At 38.4% G+C, this 22,878-nt stretch overlaps 1 protein-coding gene across 3 annotated transcripts; it reads left to right on the forward strand.

Moving 5' to 3' along the window:
- Positions 1-155: 155 nt before the first annotated feature.
- cnot3a (CCR4-NOT transcription complex, subunit 3a) lies at positions 156-21,398 on the forward strand. 3 transcript variants are annotated; one of them, XM_051721311.1, is made up of 18 exons: positions 156-315; positions 940-1,003; positions 1,200-1,267; positions 1,359-1,433; positions 1,690-1,779; positions 2,609-2,737; positions 2,832-2,927; positions 3,169-3,388; positions 9,007-9,134; positions 10,123-10,173; positions 10,269-11,184; positions 11,649-11,754; positions 11,860-12,001; positions 12,195-12,294; positions 15,452-15,650; positions 19,935-20,067; positions 20,155-20,280; positions 20,369-21,398. In XM_051721311.1, the coding sequence occupies exons 2-18, from the start codon at positions 979-981 to the stop codon at positions 20,465-20,467; spliced, it is 2,703 nt and encodes a 900-aa protein (XP_051577271.1). In that variant the 5' UTR covers positions 156-315; positions 940-978; the 3' UTR covers positions 20,468-21,398. The 3 variants fall into 3 exon arrangements, with proteins under 3 accessions (XP_051577271.1, XP_051577273.1, XP_051577272.1); XM_051721313.1 differs by having other exon boundaries at positions 20,399-21,398; XM_051721312.1 differs by having other exon boundaries at positions 10,123-10,164.
- Positions 21,399-22,878: the final 1,480 nt, after the last annotated feature.

Below are 22,878 nucleotides of genomic sequence, written 5' to 3' on the forward strand. Positions count from 1 at the left end.
GAAAGGTGTATTTCCGTAAATATAACCTTTCACTCAGTATTTCAGCCAATGGGATGAAGGGTCCAGCGGAAGCCGTCACGACGCAAGAAATGATTGACAGGCATTTTTAATGAATCGTAAAACCGAGAAAAGATCAGGGGCGGGAACTTCACGAGCAAGCAGTGGGCGGAGTCTGCCGTCCATCTTTAATGTACTGGACAGAAGGGGGGTTGACGATCTGAAAACATTACCAAATTTGAATTAAGGAATTGTCGGAGATTTTTCTCGTGGCTGTCATACAGAGATACTGACGAATATTGCACACGTTTGAAAAAGGTATACGACGAATGTGCATTACATTTAACAGTTTAAATCCCCCACACCGTCTGTTGGAAAAAACTATATGTGTCTGCTAGCAGAGCATTAGCCGTCAGCGCTGCTCGACATCACAACAGCAGCTTAATGTAAACTACAGAAATATACAGTATAAAGTCTATACGCACTGCCATGATAACATCTTATCCGTGCAGCGGAGAGATGGAGTTAAAATGCTGCTGATCTAAAACGTTAGCAGCTCAGTGGCTAGTGCACAGTGATCAGAGGCTGCGTAAATCTGCGTAAACAGTGAGGTTGTGTTGGCGTTACGCTATACGTGGTTTGAACTATAGGGGTAGTTCATTGCATACTGTCATACAAATTCTATACATTTTGTATTATTCAGTTAGTAAAACAGAACTTGGAAAGTGTTAATCGGTATCTGGATTCATTAACATTAATACGGCAGAAGTGTAACGTCAGTCATGCAGGTATTTGGATTTGTTGATTTCAGCCTTTTGCATTGAGATGAGCTCTACCTGTCAGGGGCAGTAGAAAGACCTACAGTGTGTCTCACACAGAATGCAATGCATTATGATGATAACTTTATCAGTCTATGATATGTTATTTTTCTAACCCTTGCAGCAGTGACAGAAGGTATGAAGACAGTATCATAGCGAAGCCATGGCTGATAAGAGAAAACTTCAAGGTAAGACTGCATTATGTTGGAGGAACTAATATAATTATTTCTTCCTGAGTTTCCTTTCCCTCTCACTGGCAGTTCATGGATATCTTGACTGCCACAACTGCTTGTACAGAGTAGTTTTTGTTCAGATGTTTCTCTCAATCTCTCAATCAATATGATCTCTTAACTAATGCATAATCTTGTGCTTGTACTCAACCAGGTGAAATAGATCGATGTTTGAAAAAAGTTGCTGAAGGCGTGGAACAGTTTGAAGACATTTGGAAAAAGGTGAGATTTTCACATCTGAACAACCAAAACATTTAAGCAAATATGACTGAATGGAAACTTATTTTAATTGTCTATTTAATTTAATGCCCAGCTTCACAATGCTGCAAATGCCAATCAGAAGGAGAAATATGAGGCAGATCTTAAGAAAGAGATTAAAAAGCTCCAGGTGGGATTATACATTTTACACAATCCTGTTTTACAAGTAGACAAGATATCATCGTTATCCAGGCTAATTGATTGCTTTAATGTTGCATCTAACTATTTGTCATTAATTGCTGTTAAAAACTAAAGTAGGGAGTGTTTCTAGCATGAAAGCAAAACAAACACACAATAACTTTTTAACACTTTCTATAGGATTTAAGGAAGAATAGCCATGTCCTCATATCAGACTAATTGTTCTATCTTTTTGTTTTTATCCTTAGCGGCTACGAGACCAGATTAAGACATGGGTGGCATCCAATGAGATCAAAGACAAACGGCAGCTAGTAGAGAACCGCAAGCTTATTGAAACGGTAAATGCGTGTTCCCATATTTCTCATGGCTCTCTTATTTGAAAACACGCGTCACGGTTCCCAAAATGTATCATCATACTTTGTTACCTGATAAATTCTTACAAGTCTCACCCAGGTCTAAATTTTTTATTTATTCATTTAGCAGATGATTTTATGCAAAGTGACTTACAAATGAGGATTTTAACAATATAAGCAATTTATCCTAAGGAGACAGTAACATGAGAAGTGATGAAATACAAAGTTCCAAAGCTCCGAAAAGTGAGACAGTGTAGCAAGACTGAAAGGATAGTTCAGGTTTTATTTAAAGGGATAGTTCACCCAAAAATTTAAATTCTCTTGTGATTTACTCACCCTCATGCCATCCTCAGATGTGAACTTACTTTCTTCTGCTGAACACATATATATCACATATGTCAGCTCTGTAGGTCCATACAATGCAAGTGAATGGTGGCCAGAACTTTAAAGGTCCAAAAAGCATATAAATGCAGCATAAAAGTAATCCATATGACTCCAGTGGTTAAATTCATACTTTCAGAAGTGATGTGATTGGTGTAAGAAACAGGTCAATATTTAAGTCCTAAAGGACCTAAAGAGCTGAGATTTTCTTCAGAAAAATTGTTCAGAAGAAGAAAGTCATACACATCTAGGATGGCAGTAGGGTGAGTAAATGATGAGAGAATTTTCATTTTTTGGTTGAACTATTCCTTAAATGTTTTAGGAATTGGTGCTTTAATAGTTGAGAGTCAAATGCTCATGGAAGAGTTGAGTCTTTAGATCCATAGAGTTTGCAGCCCTCAAACCTGCCTGTCTCTCTGTCTCTTTCCCTTAGCAAATGGAACGCTTTAAGGTTGTTGAAAGAGAAACCAAAACAAAGGCCTATTCTAAAGAGGGGCTGGGCTTGGCTCAGAAAGTGGACCCAGCACAGAAGGAGAAGGAGGAAACAGAACAGTGGCTCACGGTACCAGAGGGTTTACAGATAACATTGGGATGAGGTGAAAGCTTTTAACAGGATTTAAGCAGTGCAGTAATGAGATGATTTTTCTCTCTTGCAGAATACAATAGATACTTTGAACATGCAGGTGGACCAGTTTGAAAGTGAAGTTGAGTCCCTCTCTGTTCAAACTCGAAAGAAAAAAGGAGACAAGGAGGTTGGCATTTCAGATTTTGTTTTATTAATGCTTGAGTCTTTTTATAGCCTTCCTTTTTTGTGCTTTCACTCATATTGTATTGATAAGCAAACCTTCACTGACATAGGCACGATTTCACTATATTTTTCTTGTGTCAGTATTAAAAAACAGGAAGAATTGCGTTACTGTCCTGCTGTTCCTGTTTCTGAAGTCACTGTCTCTCTTACTATTCTCACCTATAAAATGCTGCCTCGGTCACCAGAAGCAAGATCGGATTGAGGAGCTCAAGAGGTTAATAGAGAGGCACCGGTACCACATTCGTATGCTAGAGACTATCTTGAGGATGCTGGACAATGATTCAATCCAGGTGGACGCTATTCATAAGATCAAAGATGATGTGGAGTACTATATTGACTCATCGCAAGATCCAGACTTTGAGGAGAATGAGTTTCTATACGATGACCTGGACTTGGAGGAAATACGTAAGTCTGCATGTGTTTTTTGTGGTGCTGTCAAAATGAACATGTTAATGTACGTGATTAATTAAAAAAAGTTTAACGTGTTAATTTTTCTTAATAACGATTAACGCATTAACCAGTAATACAGCATAAACCAGTATAAACACTGGTTGGTAGGGCAGAACCTTTGCGATGTGCCCACCCAGAGTCATTACATTGACTCACACACCACAAACATACACAGCAGTGATTCAGTGATAAAGTGAGCTCTTAATGCTATTTGTTGTACAAAACAAGCCTAGATGGAACTTGTGACAGAAATCAAGTATTTTTCAGCCTATGTAAAGGTGCATTTTAATTACCATAGAAGCACGTCAAGTCTTAACTATCACCAAAATGCAGAATGAGATGTTTTTGTCTGCAAGCGCATTTCATGTGGAGTTCAAAGCGACGCTTGATGCTGGCACTGACGCAAATCACAGTCTGCCAGCTGATTAATATTGTGGAAGATGAGAGTTTAAGGGATTTAATGCCCATTGCAATGAATATGCAACCTATGTGGGGCCTAATTCTTTCAATTAGACAAACTCCCACTTATGCCCCGTTCACACTGTCAACGATTTTATAGCTGGATGCGACAGGAGACCATTCATTTTCAATGAGAGCTGGCGACTTCCAGCGACACGAGCGACAGCGACCTTTGGCGACAGGATGTGTGCGTGTCAAGAGACATGACAAAGTTGAGAAAAGTTTAACTTTATGCAAATGAAGAGTGATATCACGCAGTGACTACCAGTGAAAGAAGACAATGGAGCCCATGTCATTTGTCTCCGGTAAGATAATGGAGCCTAGTTCAGGAAAGACGGGAGGGGTTGTTATCATTGATTTCACTGTTCTATATCAATTTTCTGTATCCACATACATGGATATAATAACTATGATCTGTGGAAAATCGTATCAGAAACTGACGCATTCTGAGTGAGTTTGATTGATACATTGAAAGATCGTTCATTGATATGATTGAGCATTGCTGCAGTTTACAACACTTTCCCCTCCAGAATGCTCATTTTTAGAAGCAAGTAAACTGATTTCATATCAAATTGGATCATGTAACAGAAATTGTCGGATTGTTGATTCATACATTAATAGATTCGTCTTATTCATGATATGATGCAGTGAGCACAGCTGCAGTTTATATATAAACTGCTCTTTCCTACAGATTATTTATTATTAGAGTCAAAACAAATGATTCCTGAGGCCTGGGTAGCTCAGTGGTAAAATACGCTGGCTACCACACCTGGAGTTCGCTAGTTCGAATCCCAGGGTGTGCTGAGTGACTCCAGCCAGGTCTCGTAAGCAACCAAATTGGCCCGGTTGCTAGGGAGGGTAGAGTCACATGGGGTAACCTCCTCGTGGTCGTGATAATGTGGTTTGTTCTCGGTGGGGCGCGTGGTGAATTGAGCGTGGTTGCCGCGGTGGATGGCGTGAAGCCTCCACACGCGCTATGTCTCCGTGGCAACGCGCTCAACAAGCCACGTGATAAGATGCGTGGGTTGACTGTCTCAGACGCGGAGGCAACTGGGATTCATCCTCCGCCACCCGGACTGAGGCGAATCACTATGTGACCATGAGGACTTAGAGCGCATTGGGAATTGGGCATTCCAAATTGGGAGAAAAAGGGGAAAAATCCCCCAAAAAAACAAAAAACAAATGATTCCTAGTCAAATAAGAATTATATCTTAGTTATACCAGCAGCAAATCTCAACTTTGATCATATTTTCTAAAGCTATGGCCATTTGTGAAGCCAACCAATTATGTTAGAGTGACAGCAGTAGGAACACCCACTAGCGACACCAAGTACAGAGAATAGCGACATCTAGCGACAAAATCACTGACAGTGTGAACAGGGCTTTAGACTTTGGGAAACGTCTAATGTTACTTGAATTGGTGCTATTTTAGTGCATTTCTATCTTTATACTGTGGAAGGCTTTGTTTGGAAAATGTTAACATTTGGAAAATGTTAACAAAGCATTATAATGTTACATGTTGTTTTGTTTTCTTTCCTAAAAAGGAAATAAATGCATTTTGACAGGAAAAGTAGTATATTTAGAGTCAAATTTCAGCACTTTCAAAAACTACGAAAAAGTATGCGATTAAACATTTTAATTGCCCGACAGAACTAGTTTTTTGTGAAACGCAAGTGATGTATTTTGTCAAATAAATGGCTTGGCGTATTCTGATATACAGAGGTGAGAATAAAGACCACATGAGATGCATTTGTCATGGACTGTCATAGAAATGTATACATTTCAGGTCAAAGCTTCTCACCATGAGACAGTACATGCTGTATAATAACTATGATATTGGGGAAATTCCATTTGAAAGTGAGTATCACTATGCCCTAATAACTGCAATGTGCAGAGAACTTGAAGAGTGTACTGTTAGGGGCTGTTCACACCAAGCATGGTCTTGCACCCACTAGTGCTGTATTTAAATAGTTTTTACATGTAAACATGTGCTAGGTGGATGCCAATGACCGTTGTGGCACGAGTTGGAGTGTCGCAACTTTAGATGCTGTGTCAAGTTTAAAATGCGTTGTGTTTTTTTATTTATTTTTATCCCCTTTTCACCCAATTTGGAATGCCCAATTCCCACTACTTAGTAGGTCCTCGTGGTGGCGTGGTTACTCACCTCAATCCGGGTGGCATTGAGAGTGAGAACCACTAATCGCGACCACAAGGAGGTTACCCCAGGTGACTCTACCTAGCAGCTGGGTCAATTTGGTTGCTTAGGAGACCTGGCTGGATTCTCTCAGCACACCCTGGATTCGAACTCGCGACTCCAGGGGTGGTAGTCGGCGTCAATACTCGCTGAGCTACCCAGGCCCCCAAAAATGCGTTTTTAAAACCCTGCGTTCTGTTCTGTTTGTTGCGCTGTGTCTAGCTTTTTTTTATATATAGAGTGAGAAGGCATTCGGTCTGAACGGCCCCTCAAGGGAGCAGGAATATTTTCTACTGGTATTTTTCTTGGGCGTGAGAGCAATGGAGGGTTTTAAAATCTCATGTAGTCTCTTACATAAATTACCTCCGGGTTCAAAATGAATCGTATTAGGGTTGCACAATTAATCGTACTTTAATTACGATAACGATTTCTGCCTCTCACGGTTAATTAAGCATAATCGTCTGCGACGTTAGTGAGCTAGCAAACAGAAATTATCAGCCAGCTAAAGTTGCAAATTGTTGCTCATTTTTATAATGGGCTGTGTCTTAAAGGAATAATTCACCCAAAAATGAAAATTTGCTGATAATTTACTCACCCTCAGGCCATCCAAGATGTATCTGAGTTTCTTTCTTCATCCAAACAAAATGTAAGATTTTTAGGATTTCATTTCAGGCCTCCTCCTTTATACAATGCAAGTGAATGTACTCCATTTTTTGATGGTCCAAAATGCATATTTAGGGTGCATCGAAATAATCCACACGACTCCAGTCGACAAATAAAGTTCTTCTGAACCCAAATGATTGATTATTTTTAGAAACAAAACAATACTTATATACTTTTTAACTACAAATGTTCACTTCCGTATATCTCTGTGACGCGCACTTATGAGAGGGGTGACATAAGCTTGTTGGTAAGGTCACGCGTGGAGGAGGGTCATTGTGTCATTGTTTATAAGAGAAGGAGCGCTGTACAAATGTTGAATTGTCTTTGCTGTAGATTTGTACAAGTGTATTGTTCAAAATGTTCATTTGATGTGTGGATCCTGGATGCTTCAACCTTCAGAAACCCCAAAGAAAATGCACGCCGGAAAAAATATTAACTTTTCATCGATTGCCTATACATGATCATGAGCGATTGAAGCTCTGGCTTATCGCACTGAACCTGGATATCAGTACACCCCTACATTCTCTCAAATATTGGAGGGTGTGCAGTGAACATTTTACCTCATCCCTCTCATGAGCACATGTCACAGAGATGTATGGAAGCAAACATTTGTAGTTAAAAAGTATATAAGTATTGTTTTGTTTCTAAAAAATAATCAATCGTTTGGGTTCAGAAGAACTTTATTTGTCAACTGGAGTCATGTGGATTATTTTGATGCACTCAAAATATGCATTTTGGACCGTCAAAAGAGTACATTCACTTGCATTGTTTAAAGGAGGAGGCCTGAAATGAAATCCTAAAAATCTTAAATTCTGTTTTGACGAAGAAAGAAACTCAGATACATCTTAAATGGCCTAATTATCAGCAAATTTTCATTTTTGGGTGAACTATTCCTTTAAGATGATAGGTCAAATCACAAGCGCTTTTGAGTCTATTTTCACCTCACCTGACCAATCGAGCTCTCTTCAGAATTTCACCACTGGCCAATCACTTTTCAGTTTCGAGCACGCACTGACATACGGAGTCGCAGATGTCTACGAGCATGTTTCATATATCGCTTTGATACAAGGCTCGCATCAGAAAGCTGGAGTATGCTGCCTTCGGAGACTGTGCGGAGGTAGGATGAAAATCTGGTGCCTTTCAAACTATTCTGAGATCAGTCATTCAACAACTCTTTCTGTTCAGCCATTAACTGATTACGCAGCAAGTCAGCTGAATAAACTGTGGTTGCAGCGCGGTGTTACAGCAGTTTTAGAGCGGTTCTGTGCTCAATAGCCATGAATTCCATCTCGTGCTCTCATTAAACACCGGCAGCTGTGCTTGGAATTTGGTTCGGTTTGTGCGCGTCGATAACGTGTGTTGAAGCGCTCAAGATTTACCTCATTGCACATTTGCGTAATTTCAGGTATGTTTGGCCATTACAAGTGTCTAAAAATCTAAAGTAAGCCCATGGCACCATGATTTTGTGGGCCGAGGAGGAGATAAGAGCATTTAACCATGTTTGGATGGAGCACCAGAGCCTGCCAAAACTTTTATCAACAGAAACAACACACACACACACACACACACACTTCCTTAATTTTTTATTTTATTTTTACATCAAAGGCTTGAGACCATTTAGCATTGCCACCTGCTAAATTATTACAGAAATATATTACTATTGTTTATTGCAATAGTAATAATAAAAATCATTTTTTAAAGAGAACTTAAGTGTGAAAACCCTTAAATTGGAAGTAAACCATGGGCAAAACATGACTTAATTTTGGTCAAAAATAATCATTTACATGTTTGTAGTTTTAACACCTTGTTCAACATGAGTTGCTGTTTAATGTAATTTATTTTTATTTATTTAAAGAAAAAATATAAAAGCTGTGGCAGCAGTATTTATTTATTTGTCCAAATCGTGCAGCCCTGCAATATAAATAAATAAAACTTAAAAAGGCAGAATAATCGTGATAAAAATTTTATGCAAAATAATCTTGATTATCATTTTATCCGTTATCGTGCAGCCCTTAATCGCATGGCCACCGAGGATCTTGTGATTATAAACTCCAAAGTTACTTCCTTGAAGTGAGCAATGTACACTTTGCTTACAGCCTTGTGTAATGGTCCTTAATGAAGAGATTCAGTTGCTCACTTTCGTTTGGAATGACCCTATAAGTAGCGTGCCCTTCAGTGGTGTTAAAATCCCATTTTGAATTTGCCCGATGAAATATGTTGACATACTAAACAACTTCCTTGTCGTTTTCACTCTCTAGCGGCAACCTTAATGGCGACATCCCCTCAGAGCCATATGGAAGATGAGATGTTTCTTCAGTCCAGCAGCACCCCGAACTCCACCACTTCCTCTTCCCCCATCCCACCATCTCCTGCCACAGGCACTATGGTAAGCTACTGTCTTTCATTTCTTGGTTCTTTCTAGGGATGTTAATGATTAATCGAAAATTGATTAATTAATTTCAGGACAAATGCATTCAGTAATCATGACAGCAGATGTTGATAAGGCTGTCTATACAGTCACCCGCCGCTAGAGGGCGCTTGCGCTCTGTATGTCATTATCCGGTTCACAGAAGAAGATGCACAGATGCGAGATGACGCGGGCTCAATGTAAACCGTGTTGGAGCATTTCTCTTTAAATGAACATTAATGTTTTCTGCACACACCGTGATGGTGTGTTAAAGTACAACATGACAACAAGCACTGTTGATCTCCTTTTTCATCCCAACCTACAATTAGGTCAGCGATTGCCGGGAAAGCATGAAGGTACATTCAGTTGACATCACACTATCACTAGAGAAGCGGTAGCCTGTGTTATGTACTGTTTATGCAGGATGTTATAATTTGACTTAATTTCTAATAAATAAAATTAGCCCAAAGGTCTGAAATATCCCACAATCCACTACGTGAAGTTTTAATGAACTCAAATATGTATACAAATTATATATCTTAAGTATCTTAAGATAGAAGTTATTACTAACAGTATTTCATTAACAGTAATTAAACAATTACCAAATTCGAACTAAACAGCCTAAATGCGTTTAAATACACTGAACTAAGAATATTTTAAGAGGAAAATGCCAATAATCGCATTTCATAAGTATATTTAAATGATATCTAAACAATAGGCTATATGCACATATTACTTGGGAGACCTCCACATGCGTTTTGCGATATTAACGTTAACGATTAATCGATTGTTAATTTCCACGATGATCGATTATGAAAATGTCTGAAAACTGACATCCCTAGTTCTTTCAAACTTGTGTTCCTCTCTTTCTATTCTGCAGATCGTCTTTCTGATCATCTTTCTCATCCCCCAGTATTTTTTTACGGTATCTCTCACTATATATTGTGTTTTAATGTGTGTTGCTCAGGAGAATTCAGATGATAAACGAGGTCGATCCACAGACAGTGAAGTCAGTCAGGTGAGACCTCTGTCTCACTTAAACTACATGTATGGCTTGACATATGAAAATTATATTTTGGTTTCTTCATGAACTAACACCCTTGCTCCTCTCAGTCTCCAGTGAAAAACGGCAACCTGTCTCTTTCGTCCTTCTCCTCATCCACCTCCTCTGGCTCCTCCTCCTCTTCTTCTCTGGTCTCCATGGCTACTGTTGTCGGAGGCTGCACGGCGGTCTCCGGGGGCAGCAGCCTGCTGGGAAGCTTTAGCAGTGCAGTGCAGCAGCATCCTCCTCAGTCTCAACAGCAAACACAGGTCAAACTTTCCTCCACATCTGCACCTTCCAACAACACGCCGAGCCCACCTAGCCACTCCACGCTACCTGCCTCCACTTCTTCCTCTCTGCCCAGTTCCAGCACACCTGGCCAAGTTACTTCCAATTCCCAGTCCCAGGCTTCAACAGGGTCTGGGGCTGGGGGCTCCAGCCATGGACTAGGTTTGGGCCTGGGGAAAGGAGGTGTGACGGTGTCCAGCAGCAGTAGTGTGGGTCAGATACCAGGTCTGGGTCTGACAGGAATATCTGGTTCTCTCAACACCATGGCAGGGCTTCTCTCAGGCTCTACCCCTGCCCCTTATGCTCAGGCGGCTGCTGGTGGAACAGCAAGTAATGCCTCTAGTGGTCCGGTGGGGAGTAGCAGCAGCAGTAGTTCTGGCATATCTGCACCAAGTGGAGTTGCCGGGGTAGTGAGCATAGTTGCAACCAGTAACGGTACGGGTACAGGGGCAGGTATGGGTCTATTAGGGTCCAGTCCGGGTCATGGAGCTTTAAGCGGAGGTATTCTGAACCTGGTACCCGGGCAGACAGCTCTTCAGGGGTCTACACCTGTGAGTCCTGTTGGCACAGCACCTGGTGGAGGAACCGGCGAGAGTGGATTGGGGGGCAATGGGAGCAGTGCAGTGGGAAGTGGAGGTGTAGGGACAAGTGTAGCACCTGCGAGACCCCCCAGCTGCCTCAAACAAAATGGAGCAACCAGTGAGTGATTTTGAGTCTGTCCATCCAGTATCTATTTTTGCCTTACAAAGCCAAAATTCAGTAACTACTCAAACACTGAAACTGGTAAAAATGGTTTCAAAGTTTTTAAGTTGTCAGTCAGTTGTGGATTATAAATTAGTCTCACTCCGTTTTCTCTGGATCTAATCATAGTTGAGCCAAACCCATTTCTCACAGGACAAATCATAGTCTGAGAAACCAATTTCGGTTATAACACAATTGAATGTCAAATATTTACTGCATTTAGCCTTTGCAACATATTTCCCAATTTCAGGGGTTGTTTTTATTTTTTACAGATTTTAATAGATTTTATGACTAGGGTCAAATGCTAAAGATTATGGCTGTATTTTCTAGCTGATTCTTTGACCACATTTCAGATTTCTCTTTTAACTGTCAAAGAATAGCCAGTAAAATTTATGCTAGCTGGAATTTTTATATTTCTCCAGGTTACAGTGCTGTGGTTGCAGACAACACACCAGACTCCTCCCTCAGCAGTGCCAGCCAATCACAAAACAGCCATTCCTCTTCCTCAAGCTCATCAACAAATCAAACGTGAGTGTGCATTCACACACCCTTGACCTTGAATATCGTGTAATTAATAAGAGTATTATGATTGACTGATGTCTCTGCCTTTCTCCAACTTCCTATGTGTAATAGTCTGGATAATGGTCTCAGTTTATTGAGTTCTATCACTCTACCCCCCTCCTCTCCATCACCTGCTTTCACTGACAGCACACCTGGTGGTGGGAGTCTGCTAAACGGCCCACACTCCTATACACCAAACACAGACGCCATCAAGGTGTGTGTTGTGTTTTTTTTTGTTTGTTTTTTTTAATATATATCCTGTTTGGGCTATATTGAGTTGTTAACCTTATATTACTTTAGATCAGCAAGTTTCTTAAAAGTCACCCCCCTAAAATTCAGTTAAATCATTTTTATATATTTGTTAAAATGTGGTTTCTTCTGTGCAATTTCATGTTGGTCTCTTGCAGGCTCCTGAGCCACCGAGCTCTCTGAAAGCAATGGCAGAGAGAGCTGCACTGGGATTGGCACTAGATGGAGAAATCCCATCACTGCACCTCACAGATCGAGGTACCTTTCACATTGGCCATTTCAATACAGAGCTGCACCTAACTAACTATCAGGAACAACTGTACACTGCACTCTAAACCAGTGTTTCCCAACCACTGTACACTAGTGTGCCATGAAAGATTGTCAGGTGTTCCATGGAAAATTATCAGATTCCACAAAATAAATAAATGCATGAAAAAAAAATCCAAAAGGGATCCAAACTCCTCACCTTTTGGAGAAATTCGCCATTTTTAAACCATAATCGGTCACTTTTGTGATTGTGAAGAGCAATGATTAATGTGCAAAAGTGACTAATATTTATACGCGTTAAGGGTCTTTCACATGACTCGCGTCAGCGCTGCAGAATACATTGAAGTCTATGAAGTGACGGCAATTTACACCAAAGTGTTTTTCACACACACGTTTTTGCTTCAGCAATAATGTCTTTGAGAGTACTAAGAAACAAGAAATATTTAAAAACTGTCCAAATTTGTGAAAAGACATTGAATGTCTCAATTTCTTTTAATTAAATATTACCTTATCATTTACGAATATCAGAGACCCCAGTTACTGAACTAATTTAAATTCACCAAGAAAACGCTTAGACCTAAACATAAACGAGTCCTTTTATTACTTTCTGCTATCAAAGCAACTGCAAGCTTTTTTTCTCTCTTCCAAATACGTTTTCAATGTTTATTGTGCACACCTCCCGCTTTTTTACATGGCAAACTCGTAAAATCGCCCCTCTGTGATGCTTTCTGCAACTCTTGTCATGTGGAGGGAAATGCGGCGTTTGACACTGGCGTTGAACAGTGTGTTGACGCCTCGACTCAACTCATGTGAAATGCGCTTTACAATGAAGAAAGAACATTATTGAAACTCAAAATTATTATTATTTGTCTAATATTGTGGTCTATTCTGATAAAAGCCATGCTCAGCAGTTTAAATAGGCTACTGTAGGTAAGTAATACTGTAGATCTGATTTGTTTATAATTCTTATACTGAAATCAGTAGATTTGTAGCCATGCAAGTTTTAATAAAGGAGAAGGTAAGGATGTTATTGAAACTCACTATTATTAGTCTATTATTGTTGTCTTTTTGGATGAAAAATAATGCTCAGACTGAAGGAAGACTATAGATCTGCTTTGTTCTTTTAATGCTTAAACAATATAAAGTCTCTTGGTAGATTTCGGTCATGAATGACTCAAAATGATTCACTGACTCACTCATAGCACATAAGACGCTCATTTGTCGCCACCTAGTGACATTTCCAGAAGGGGTCACTGAACTAATCAGTTAATAAAATTGAACAAATTTGTGAAACAGAAGCAAGCCTCACCAAAATACTCTTTATTTTGCAGCTAATTCTGCACAATTGTAAACTTGAATAAACTTGAATCACTAAAATAGCTAGAACTGGTGCTTTTATCTTATTCTTTAAAATAAAATATACCCAGAAAAAATGTTCGTGGAACAGTGATTGTCTTACCTTTTTCGCCCCTCATGAGTTTGCATCCCTGTAATTTGTTGTGGCATGGCAAGAACAAATCTACAAATTAGAAAAGAAGCACATTTTTTTTTTCATTACCCATTTACCACCTGTGACCTCACAGCGTAGCCTACCTATGTGACTTGTTTTTTTTTTTGCATAGCCGAATTTCAAACATTACAAGTAAACATGCTACTAAGATGGACAAGTTCTTGAAAAGGAAAAATACTGACGATGGTTAGCCTATGTGGGATAGTGGTGTGCCGTAGAATTTTGTCGTAAAAAGTGTGCCGTGGCAGAAAAAAGGTTGGGAAACACTGCTCTAAACCAGTAGTACTCAAATGGTTTTGCTTCAGGACCCACAGGGTTCCCACGTGTCTTAAAAAAAAAAAACTTGCATTTTGCAATGCAGTATTCCAGTCACGGAAAATATACCTAAATGTCCTGAAAAATTATTCTTTGTCCTGGAAATATTTTAATATAATAAGACTGTTTGACTGTGTCATCAACAATGATTTTCTTACATGTACAAAAACATGGTTATGATAGGGACTCGGGATAGGTGTCAAATACACATTCGTATTGTTTCGTCACTGCCAGCGGCTGTGCTTGGGAAACAGCATCAGCGGTTGACTGTCATGATCGAAGCCCTGTACCGTACATTCTGTGCTCATCTGCTGTCATCTCATCTTGCTCTGACGAAATAGTTTTGAGTATTGATACAGAGCAAAATATGATTTGTTTGTTCCAACATTGCTCTTACACCTTGGGATGTGAATTCATTTTTAATAATTCAACGATCGGAGTCCACTTATACCATGCTCGATGCGGAAAAGAGGGACAGAATCACTAAATCCAGTCATAAAAATGGCATTAGCTGTAAAATGCAGAATTTCAAGAAATTTGACATATTTGGAACAAAAATTAATGTTTGAATTCACAATCAAATAATAATCGTGATATGTCCTAGTATAGTTATTAAAAAATTCTGCGATTTAATTGAATAAATATATAACTGCATGTGCTGCATGCTTTAAAATTAATGTGTGAAGCCTGCCGCTCATACCCTGAAAACACCATCATCATGATCGTAGTGTAGTAGATGACAGAGAGCAGAGTGCTTTGAAGTGCACCGCACATACAGATATATTTATTTAATTAGACATCAGATCAACCCAACACAGAAACAAAATGGCTTAGGCCCAGTAATATAATTTATACACCATAGATATTTCAGATATTTTTTTAATAGGTATTTTAGATATTTTCTTTCACATTTATTTTGCTATTCTAACTATGCACTATTATATGATTAGTTGCATGTTATAGTATTATTTGCATTTACCATGGTTTGTTCCCTGACAACCTGAGACCCATTTTTGAGTTGCAAACCCCCAGTTGACAACCAATACTCTAAACTTTGCCCTGTAGTTCAAGCAACTCTCATTTTAGCACCTGTTTGACTGAGATGTGGTGTTTTGTGTAGTATAGTTCAGTGTCAAACCTCAGCGCAATAACTCAACCACACACAGCAAACCCTGTCCGACAGTGTAACCACATACAACAGATTACTGTGCCAGTTTAGGTGTGACATTAGACCTGTTAGGCTGTTCACACCTCTCATTCTTTACATTTTAAAATACAGCTCTAGTATAATCATCACAAACAATAAAAATGTCTTTCCTGTAGATCTGTTCTCGGGGTCCTCTGCCCCACCTGGTCCCACAACGGTCCCCCAGCCTGCTGTTTCAGAGGTCAACCTCCCACCATCTTTAGGGGCATGTCCATTAGGCCCCACTCCCCTCACGAAAGAGCAGCTCTACCAGCAGGCCATGCAAGAGGCAGCATGGACACATATGCCCCACCCTTCTGATTCAGAAAGAATCAGGTAAACATAGTATGTGTGGTGTGCAAACCAACTGCATAAATTAAAGGAATATTCTGTGTTCAATAAAAGTAAAGCTCAGTCAACAGCATTGATGATTACCACAAAAATTAATTTTGACTTGTCCCTCATGTATTATTTGAGCGTTAAAGTTGTTTAAATCATCATTTTAGGGTTTAAGTATTTGTTGACATTACATCGTCATGGCAACGAAGTTGTAAAATTGCATAAAACTCTACACAGAAGAGGTTAGCAAGTGATTTTATCAAACTAAAATCATGTTAACACACATTGTTTACTACTTGTGATTATACTTTTGAAACATTGAGTATTTTAACGTTTACCGATTGGCCACACTTAGATTTTTTTTTTTTTTTTTGAGGGATGGGTCAATTTCTTTAAGCAACATTATGCCACAAATGCTGTCAATTTACCTTAACCTATATTGAACACAGAATATTCCTTTAAAGCTGCACTACATAACTTTGCTCTCTAGCGACATCTGTGGTTGAAATTTAAAATTGCAAGCAATTTGCGGAAGAACACTTTACGGCCATTGTGTTTTGACACTAGGGCTGCCCCCGATAGTTTACCAAAGGTTAGTTGATGAGAAGAGTCTTAGTCGACCAAGTTTTGATTAGTCGGTTGGTCACAGAAAAAACTCCACATAAAACCAACGAACACTGGTATTAGCGCTGGTTGGACGCTAGGTGGTACTATGGGGTAATTTTCATTAAGCAGGGTTAGGGTTACGTCTACACAATAAAGCAAGACACCTTGATTTCAAACTTAGAACTTTGTTTATTTTAACAAAAAATTCAAATGAAACTGGGGAAAAAAAATAAGTGCAATTAAAATGTGTGTTGTTCAACTTTTTGATGAAAGGTGGTTTTACAACAGTGGTCAGCGTCTCTCTGGTAAAGAACCTACTTCATCTGTGCGTTCTTTACCGGTCTGGCATTTCGTTATCCGGGAAAATACATCATGTGTGTGAATAAATTTGTTTTGTTCCCTCCTTCACGATATATATATATATATATATACTGCAATATCCAATTACTTCGGCAACCCCTGGGCTGAGGGATCTGTGAATATTCTTGCTTTGGTGATTTTGCATTGAAAATGTAATTTATTTAAAAACGAAAAACTTAAATCAAATACATTTCTAAATTCAAATTGCACTCCAAATGAAAAAGCAATTCAAATAATGAATTGATAAAAGAATAATATATATATATTACACACACACCCCTTTCCATTTACCGTCAGGCAAGAATCTGTCTTAACATCATGGCGGAAAATTACTTACACAAATGAAGACATAAAAATTATTATAATGATGATGATAATCACTGAAATATAAATCATGGTTCGAGTTGATTTTACAGGCTGCAGAGTTGTGGTCACAAACTGCTCTTTGGAAATAAAGTGAACTGAACTCAAAGCACCTCCTGAGCTGTTACTGTTCTTGCAAAAAAAAATTTTTTAAAAGTCGGAAGACACAAACAAAGGGTAAGAACCTTTTATATGCACGTGTTCCACTAGACTGCATGCCTTCGAACAAACATACATGGGCATAGGCTGCTTTTCTGTCGTCTGTTCTTAATAATATAATAAAGTGTTTCTTCAAGCGTGTGTCTGTGTCTCCACGGACAAATTATTTGTAATATTAATTTGATAATAATAGCCTAATAATAATGAAATACATTAATGGGAAAACGAGCCAAATATCATCTTGACATTGTCAAAGGCATCAGTTGTTGGCGATCACTCTGACCATCGTCGATCCCCGAGATCATCGTCTGTTGGTACAACCCTAATGTGCATTTCTCTCTATAAATTAACAAAATGTTCAGACAGTCTCCTTGCTGGTTTTTCCAACACATTCAAGATCATTACAGCTTTTGCCGGTGTCGCTGCGGCTTGCTTCGTGCGTGTGCTTGTAAAATTTATATTTTAAAGGCTCATTATTACAGTTTAGTATTTCTCTGTAATGTAGAACAGTGTTAGCAATGTTACTTATAACATTCTTTCTCAGTCCTGGAACTCAAACCATTTTCTGATGCCCCCCAAAATATATATATTTAAGTAATTAAATTAATATCATAAATGTGCGACTTGTCGACTAATGGCTTAAATTAACTCCTACTAGTCGACTAGGAAAATCTTTGGTCGGGGGCAGCCCTATTCGACACTGATCCTTTGGCAGATTAATCTCATGATTTGCGGTTACCTGGACATCGCCTGTGTGTGATCATGACTGGAAGATATTTGGAGCCAGAGTTATAACGTGCTGTTTTCATGTTGATATAATTATGTTAAACGATTAAACATTTAAAACTGAAATATCACTTGCTTTGATGAAGATAAACAACACTCTTATTTACATATTTTGAATGAATGAACTGTACACTTTTCTGACACTTCACTTAAAGCGCTTTTACATAGAGAACAGGGGACTCTTCTGAATCACCACCAACTGGTAACTGTAAATACAAGTATATGTTAATATGATTATTCAAGCGTTTTATCGACTATTAAAGTTTGTATTGTATTATATTTAGCAATTTAAGAGGTGAAACTCGTGATACTGCTGATTCGAGTTCAATGTAAGACTTCATTATTTTTACATTATTAATCTCGTCAACGAAATCGATGAAAACGTTTGTTGACAAGGTTTTATGATTTTGTCAACGATAACGAAGACGAGATGAAAAAGGTGCTTCATGAAGATTATTAAATTATTAAAGCATACTGTTGATGAAAATATGATGATAAAAATTATACTGCAAGATATTAACAGTGTAAGATATAAACAGAAGAAGAAACATCTGGATAATCTGTAAATAGAAGATATTAGATGTGGATTCATTTAAAGGAATAGTTCACCCAAAAATGAAAATTTGCTGATAAATTTACTCACCTTCAGGCCATCCAAGATGTATATGACCTTCTTCATCAGAACAGGATTTAAGATTTTTAGGAAAGTATCCCAGGATTTTTATCTTCATCCAGTGCATGTGAATGGACACCAATATTTTATGGTCCAAAAAGCACATTTAGTCAGCATCAAAGTAATCCACACGACTCCCGCCAATAAAGTAATGTTGTCTGAAGTGAATTGATATGTTTGTGTGAAAAACAAATTGCTAATTAAAACTTTTATTAACTTTAAAAAAAATTGCTTCCTGTAAACAAATGCCTCATGTCTCTGTCGTGTGACGCTGGCGCATTCATGCGAGAATTCAGAAGTTCCGCTCTGTTTACATAGAGGAACATACTTCATGCGAGGTTTAGGTCAATTCAGACAGCTGCAGAGAGCTGGCAGAAGCGCGATTTTAAAGTTAAACAAGTGTGGTCTGTTGACACTTTTGTCCATTTTGCACATCAAGTAAAATATGTTATATCCGTTGACTAAAATTGTCATTTTTGCTAAACTGACTAGAATGAATATAACAACGAAATATTGGCCATTTTTAAAGGACATTTTTGTCAGAAGACTAAGGCTGTGATTAAAACGAAAAACTGAAAAAATTAACACGGCATTTGATAAAGCAAGTGAAACTGTAGGCCTAATAACACTGTAAACTAAAAACATAAAACAAGCAATAATGGGGATAAAATATACAAGAAGTCAATTTCAGAAGTCATACATATTAGTAAACATACACAGTAACTTCCCCTGACAATGGATCGTGATCGGTGAACACACGAGTAATATTCGATTCATAAAAGCATTACCCCGACCAGACAACATACTGTATCCAATTCCAAGCGTTATAGCAGGTAAACAACTTCGCCAAACGGATAACAGATAAACATCCATCCAGACTGCAGCGATGCCATCCTGAACTGTGTGATTGTGACAGCTGGCACTTCTTTCCTGTGTTTACGGACATGACATCATGACACAAAGAGGAATGAAATAAGCCAGCGATTTTGCGCCAAATCCGACCCGACAGCTCAAAATACAAATTATTTTTTTTAGGTTTCCAAAATGAATCGGGGTAAGATAAGGACATTGTTTTGAACACTGATCGTTTATGTACTTAATAATGGCAATTTGTACATTTTTAACCAAAAAATCGTACATAGTGCAGCTTTAACTGGGGGCATTTCAGACCCTAGTACATTGAATAAAAGGAGTGAAAAACGGTTGGCATATGGCAATTAAGAATTTTGTATCCACATCAAGACATAGAAAGTCAAGGAGCAGCTCCTGCATATATCCTGTTATACTCTCCTCGAGCCTTCGATGTATGACATAAATCCGTCCATCTGTTGTAGGCAATACCTGATGAGAAACCCCTGTCCTACACCACCATTCCACCACCAAGTGCCCCCACATCATTCGGACTCTATTGAATTCTACCAGAGATTGTCTACTGAAACTCTCTTCTTCATATTCTACTACCTGGAGGTGTGTTACTTTTAACAGAAAGCACTTCTGTTAAATATTTCAGCAGTCTCAGTCCTCCAACTCTTTCTGTTTGTCTTTTTCTCTCAGGGCACAAAGGCGCAGTATCTGTCAGCAAAAGCACTGAAAAAGCAATCCTGGAGGTTTCACACCAAGTACATGATGTGGTTCCAACGGCACGAGGAACCCAAGACCATCACTGATGAGTTTGAACAGGTAAGAACACATCACTCTTCTCATTCTCACCACTGAAGATGAACGTAAAGATGAACATTAACATGTTTTAATGTGTACCTGCCTGCAGGGCACGTACATTTACTTTGACTATGAAAAGTGGGGCCAGAGAAAAAAGGAAGGATTTACGTTTGAGTACAGATACCTGGAGGACAGAGACCTACAGTGACTGACAAAGGAAGGAAGAGACAGAGAGAGTGATTGCTACGACAGAGAAAATGCTGCTGTTGACATTCCGAGATGAACTCCATGTCGTGGTTAAAGTTGGATGTGAAGTTGGCCTTTTTCTTTAAAAGAGAGAGAGAGAGAGAAAAAAAAAAGGGGAGGGGGGGGGGGGGTTGAGTGCCTGTTTACATGCAAACATTTGAACCTCCTTTAACGTTGAGTCTTTACCCCCTTAATTTCTGTTCTAACTTAAACCCCCACCTTGCCAAGCAGCATAAATAAAAGGAACGATTTGGTTTAGGATGCCACAGACAAAATATTTTGCTGGTAGTTTGTGTTTGGTGGAGTGCTGCATTAGCAAGTCTTATCTTTTTAGATGACGTATTATAATGACTATGATGTATTGGCACTATGCGAGATCCTGATTCTGATGCATTTGATTGGTTGTTCTTAGTTCATTGAGCCCCTCTGGGAGTGTTTAGGCACTGTGACTTTGCCTTGTGAGATAACGTGTCGACCATTAAATTGCTATGCAATTGAATTCCTCTCGACCTCCCTAACTTTTATTATTACCTAAATGTGGTTTTACTAGACCACAAAGAAGTTGCCGTTAATAGGGTAATGTTGTGTAGCATCTATATTACATATGTTCACAAGCAAGGTGGGTTGAAGTTGTCAGCGAGCAAAGTGGCGTGTGATTATTTGTCTGTTAAACATGGCATGAGTGACCACTTCAAAAATATCTAATAAAAAGACAAAGATTAAAACAAGTACAATTTAAAAACATTATCTTTTCTTTCTCTTTGTGTCCTTTAGGTTGTTCATGGCTGAATATTTTTGTTGTGTGGAAGTTTGCATGTTAAAAAAAAAAAAAAAAAAAACCTTCCCCAAACTTTGCTCAATATTTTTTTGAAGCTACATCTCAAAAACCTTCCTCACATATTCTGCTGGACAGTTTCCCTTACTAAAGAATCATTGTTCTCTTACTCCATTTTTTTGGACCAAGTCATTGGCAACCCCCCATATTGTGACACAATCACATTTGAGTTTCCATTCATTTCAGTTTCCTCTATTGTTTGGGGAGAACAGTGTGCTCAAACAACACACAAAGTGTCATAATTATGAAGAGGTGGAAAACCAGGATATTTTTTTTTTTTTGCACAGAAGGGCAGCTGATTGCATTTCTCCCCAAAAAATAAAACATCATCCTTGCCTTTTGACATGGACAGGACAGCAAGCGATTGTGATATGTCGCTTAGTAGGTTGAGAGGAAACAAAAAACAGTTGTAAAATTTCAATAAAGTACTTTTGTGATGCAATGTCAGCGTGCTCGTTGTCTCCATAAACAGTGTGCACATAAATATAATTATCAAATGATCACATCCTGACAAAAATTATGCATCTTAAAGGTGCGGATTCAGAATCCAAAAATGAGTGGAGCCTCAATTCCAATCAAATGTAAAGAATTCAGCTTGGAGAGTCCTTTCAAATAGACCTTAGATCTTTGGGCAACTATAAGAGTCTTTTTGGGATGAGCAGATGCTGACTGGCAGATTGGTCATTGATAAAAGAGCAGATGGATCACCTGTTGTGCCAGTCAGCTGTTACCTTTGTGTCCTGCTGCTCACCCCAAAGATTTGCATCAGTTTTAGTACTGGGAACATTTTAAATTGTAAGGGAAACCTGATCTATTACTTTCAGCCTAAATCGAAGCGTACACTTCAATCACTTTAAAAGGAATAGTGTCAATCAGCTCTATTTAACCAACAGCTTAACAGAAACATAGCTAAGTCATTCTTTGTATGCAGTGCCTTTTCATCTTGTAAAAATGTGTCTTCATCAACTATGCATCAAATGAACAGGTATTTCCACCCTGTTAAGGACATGCACATGATTTTATGTAACATCAAAATGTATTTTTCAAAAGGCAAGGTGTTGTCATTTGGTTTAATGCTTTTTTTTTTTTTTTTTTTGTTAAAATTATGTGGCATGAATTATATAATGATGAAATGTGGCATAACAGGATTGGCAGGCAAAGTGACACCAGAATATCTTTTTTAATATATTATTTACAGCTATTTAGTTTAGAACTGCTTTTTACTATACCTTTCTTATTCCATCCTGTTATAGAAAGGGTAAAGTAATATTGGAGATGGGCAGAAAATATATTACTTGAGGAAAACTCTAAACAAAAGAGAATACATTAGATCTTTAGCAAGAGTTCAAATTTCAAAATACATTTTTAGATAACAGCATTTCAAAAAGTAGCATGACAAATGGCACCAAATATTTGCATTATATTGTAAATATACCCCTTAGGAGTATATAGAATATTGTATAAATCCCCTTAGGATTTAGTTTTTTTATTCATATTTTAAATGCAATATGTAGCAGGGACTGAAAACGTTCCAAGGA

This window comes from Myxocyprinus asiaticus, chromosome 16 (genome assembly GCF_019703515.2).
Source record: "Myxocyprinus asiaticus isolate MX2 ecotype Aquarium Trade chromosome 16, UBuf_Myxa_2, whole genome shotgun sequence".
Taxonomy (NCBI): Eukaryota; Metazoa; Chordata; class Actinopteri; order Cypriniformes; family Catostomidae; genus Myxocyprinus; species Myxocyprinus asiaticus.